The 4,848-nt window shown below is 37.5% G+C and overlaps 1 protein-coding gene across 1 annotated transcript; it reads right to left on the bottom strand.

Moving 5' to 3' along the window:
- Window positions 1-1,449: 1,449 nt before the first annotated feature.
- Window positions 1,450-4,627, bottom strand: LOC125482357 (structural maintenance of chromosomes protein 3-like; the record flags this gene model as incomplete). Its single annotated transcript, XM_048594417.1, has 3 exons — window positions 1,450-1,632; window positions 3,837-4,001; window positions 4,514-4,627. Coding segments are annotated over 3 exons (462 nt in total), but the record flags the coding sequence as incomplete, so codon positions are not given.
- Window positions 4,628-4,848: the final 221 nt, after the last annotated feature.

Below are 4,848 nucleotides of genomic sequence, written 5' to 3'. Positions count from 1 at the left end.
ACCCTGCCTATACCCCTCATAATTTTATACATCTCAATTGCACTGGGTTGCTCAGCATGAGAATCATTGGAGGTGTGATGTGCAAAATTGTCATCTTCTGTTCTGTAAATGATTGTAAGTAGATATGGTTCCAGTCTCATAGCTGTGCAGATTGATAGCTGAAAATATGAAATTATGCTCTTTAATATTTCCATCTGGCCAGCTTTCACCTCAATAGTTATGGCAAAAAGCAAACAATCAGTTCAGTTTGTTCTCTCATGGGAGAGCTACCCATATTATTTCACGACTAGCTAGACAACCATGGCGTGGTCAGCTTTTAGAAACAGGTTACTGTTGAAACAAGCCACACAGCATTCTGGCTTAGGAATATATCATCATTCCTTTACCACAGCTGGTTCAAAATTCTGAAATTTCCTACCCAACTCTGGTGTGCCTCAGTTACATGAATTGTAGTCGTCTAAGACAGCTCACCACTCCCTCCAATAGGGATGCCTCCCACAGTCCCAGAATGAATTAATAAAAAAAAAACTGAACTGGTCTTCTGCAGGCCATAGATCAGTTTGTCATGAAAGCAAGTTTTAATACAACATAAATTCTTCAGAAGAAACTAGCAGTTCAGTCTGAAACCCACGGTACAATGATCTAGCCACACCTTCACTTGGAGCAAACAAAAAATTCAGAAAACATTCCACATCAGTATAACACAGACATAGTAGGGAGACAAAATGAGTCAATGGTGAGAAATAAAGAACAAGCAGACAGCCTTGAAATCATTAAAAAGAGAACTGCGAATTGGGATTACAGAAAAAGGTAAACAAACATATAGGAAAAACAAAAAAAGCTTTCGAAAAGATTTCTGTTCTGATTCCCCTTCACTCCTGGCATGTAAATTCAAGGGATTCTTGGGTTTGGGCATTTGTTGTGGAAGTTACTGCATGCCTTTTAGGTCAGCTGAGGGGTAGAATTGCTGCAATAAATAGTTGTCCATACAAGTAGAACTTGTGAAGAATCTTAAAACAAATTAAATCATATGGATTATTTGTACAATCTTGGATATCAACAAATTCTATTTTTACACCATGAACAAATAGGCCATAAAACAATGTAACCATCTAGTAATGGAAGGAGCTTGCTACTACAAACATGGCAATAGCTGTCATAAACATCTAAAAACAGCGAAGGTTTCCAATTCTGCTTGTTATGTAGTTACCCCTGCCGAAAGTGCACAATTACACTGCACATAAATACAAATAGATAAAGCTGCGATTTCCTTCATAGTCAAGTAAACTGTCTACACCCACTGTTTCAGCTTGCACTTCAAAAATTGCAACATGCAGGGGTGGCACTGGACTGATAGCACCCAAAGAACTATACTCCACCGTGATTCAACACTTGAACAAGAAAAAAGTTTTAAAAAGGCACCAAAGACGCATACATTAAAGAGTTTCCTCATTCAAACACCCGCTGCTTCATTTTATCTTGTAGTTGCTCCAAAGCAATAGTTACTGACCTTGCAATCCCATTTTCTTCTTTTTCTTTTACAGCACTGAACTTTGGTTCTGTTTCTGCAAGTTCTTTTTGCTTCTCTTCTATCTTTTCTAACAGCTTCTGCCTTTCCTTCAGAAGGCGTTTCTACAGAGGAAAACATGAAAAGAAAATCAAGTATAAACATGAGTTTTTGGTTAACTCTTTCAATTGATATTCCTTCTAGACCAAATCAAAAGTAGTTTTAAAGCAAGTGGTATCACAAATAATCTTTATAATATGGAAGAAGTATTATTTCCAGACTTAGGTAAACAAAACCAGTTGGGAATGTGAAAAATCTAGCTAAATTCATAGAACATAGAACATAGAACATACCAGCGCAGTACAGGCCCTTCGGCCCTCGATGTTGCGCCGAACTGTGAAACCTATCTGAAGCCCATCTAACCTAAACTATTCCATTATCATCCATATGTTTATCCAATGACCATTTAAATGCCCTTAAAGTGGACGAGTCTACTATTTTTGCAGGCAGGGCATTCCACGCCCTTACTACTCTCTGAGTAAAGAACCTACCTCTGACATCTGTCCTATATCTATCACCCCTCAATTTAAAGCTATGTCCCCTCGTGCTAGCCATCACCATCCGAGGAAAAAGGCTCCCACTGTCCACCCTATCTAATCCTCTGATCATCTTGTTTGTCTCTATCAAGTCACCTCTTAACCTTCTTCTCTCTAACGAAAACAGCCTCAAAACCCTCAGCCTTTCCTCATAAGACCTTCCCTCCATACCAGGCAACATCCTGGTAAATCTCCTCTGCACCCTTTCCAATGCTTCCACATCCTTCCTATAATGCGGTGACCAGAACTGTATGCAATACTCCAAGTGCGGCCGCACCAGAGTTTTGTACAGCTGCAGCATGACCTCATGGCTCCGAAACTCAATCCCTCTACCAATAAAACCTAACATACTGTACGCCTTCTTAACAACGCTATCAACCTGGGTGGCAACTTTCAGTGATCTATGCACATGGTTTCTTAGGACTGGGTACAGCACTCGGGCAAGTCCGTTTCCAATAGATACGTGAAGATGCTCTGGGACACTTCTGATAGTGATGTCACTAGTGTGCCCTACTAAGGAAAGAGACCCCCATTTATCCGAGACAAGTAGAAACTTTTACAAAATCCTCAAATGAAACATGCAAAACATTATTTTACTCTACAAGGTTAGTGTGTTGAATAAAAAAAACTAGAGTCTTTATTTCCTTTTAACTTGGTGTTTGTATTTTTAATGCCCTTCAGTTTAAGGGAATCTAAAATGCTGCTTTTCAATAAACAAGTACATCATTGTGAACCTTACTGGAAGTCTTTTCACATACACTATTCGTTTAGCAGTAAAGTTAATTCCATTTGTTAAAAATAATGATAATTTAAATTTACTATATATCAATATTTTAAATCTATTATAAAGTCATGAATGAATCAGCTGCTAACAGTATATTACCAATAGTGAACATACTTTATCTGGTTGTTCAAATTTTGCCTGCAGATGCCAGTCTCATGATAAGCAGATAAATAAACAAACACTTCTGGTCTTAGTTAGATGATCGACACACACATAGATTATAACGTAATACAATTCTAAATAAACTGCAGCTTGTTCAGCATGATGTCACTACATAATTGAACAAGACACTGAAAGAAAACAATTTTTTTAAAATGGCAATTTGATGCGTCAGAACATTCAACTGAACCTTTTCAGCTACTGATATTTAATTACTACAATACTTGCATTTATACAGCATCTCGCCATATCAAAGTGTTTCATACACTGAATTACTTTTAAAACGTAATGATTAACGTAGAGAAACTGTTTTGTACAATTCATTACATAAAAAGGGCAGAAAAAGCAAATGCTATGGGAAATCAGCTGGTATAAAAAACATTGGGGGAAAAAATAAAGACATAATAGATTCTAATAAATTAAGTACCGGTGGGTGGCAGTCCCTTTTGCTTTATGTCTTTCAATTTATAAATACACACCTAGGAAATTAGAAAATATTTGACTGGTGTGATCTGTTCCTGCATCGCTTTTGAGACTATTCAACCCTTTTATACCAATAAGGAAACAACTTTCTGCTCAACATTCCCATCTAAGATGGAGCAGCTAAAACAGCAGAACAGAGGCATTGAATTTTTGTGAGAAGGATAAGTTTAGGTTTCAGGGTTAGGTCCAGGCCACAAGCCGCTGTTCATCTGCCCCATTGTAGAGGATTTTTTTTTCTCCCCCACCACCACCCCCCCCCACCCACCCTCATTCAAAACCTCCCATCCGACAATTTCCATTTCCTTACTCTTTGTTCACTATTTCCAGCCATTTCATCCTGTAGATCCTTTGCTTTTAACTCAAGTTTAGTCCTCTGTTTGATCTGCTCTTGTCGTTCAGCAGTTAGTTGCTCTTTCTCTTCCTTCATTGACAATATTTTTGCCTTCAGTTCACGTGCCAGCCGTTCTATATCCTTGATTTTGAAAACAGTGAATACATATTTGAATTAGTTTCCAAACACAACTAGCAAGATGAACTATTTAACACACTTGATGGATCATCCAATTACAAAAAGTGATGAAATGGAGAACTCAAAAACATGTTATAATTTACTGCAGAAGTATATCTTTTAAACTAATTAAAAATGGAGCCTCAGCTAGGACCACAACCTTCTGTTTGATAGCCTTCTCATTCTCAAGATATCCTACATTAATTGCTGCATCTAAATACAAATACATGAAAACAAGAAACAAAATCTGTTAAAAATAAGCACAATTATACAAACTATAAAAATTCAGAAAAAGCACTGTAATGAAGTTATATTATTGTTTAATGTATTTTGCATTCAGACCAGCCCAAAATAAAGGAAATGTTTCATCTGCACACAGCATTGATTTTAATCTAAATCTATTCACTCACAATTAATTTTGGAGCATGCATTGAAATTAAAACCCAGCAATTCATTTATGAGGAGAAAACCATTACCTCCATTTTATCTCTGGCTTCCTGCTGTGCATCACGCAGTTGCCTTGACTTCTCTCCACTGGTCTCTCGTTTTGCAGAAAGCTGGCAACAAAAAGTCACATGGCAATGAACTAACTGCAAGTTATGAATTACGGAAGAATGAATTATCAATCAAATCAAGCGGTGACATTTCACTATCGAGCAAATCCTCAGCACTTACATCAACCAATTCAGTGCTCATAAGAAGTTTGAAAATAAATTGAATCAAATATAAGAGATAACAAGGTGGAGAGCTGGATGAACACAGCAGGCCAAGCAGCATCAGAGGAGCAGGACGGCTGACGTTTCGGGCCTAG

This window comes from Rhincodon typus, unplaced genomic scaffold (genome assembly GCF_021869965.1).
Source record: "Rhincodon typus isolate 14 unplaced genomic scaffold, sRhiTyp1.1 hic_rhity00009172, whole genome shotgun sequence".
Classification (NCBI taxonomy): Eukaryota; Metazoa; Chordata; class Chondrichthyes; order Orectolobiformes; family Rhincodontidae; genus Rhincodon; species Rhincodon typus.
The sequence above is the reverse complement of the archived record's forward strand: the minus strand, read 5'-3'. Positions and strand labels throughout refer to the sequence as shown.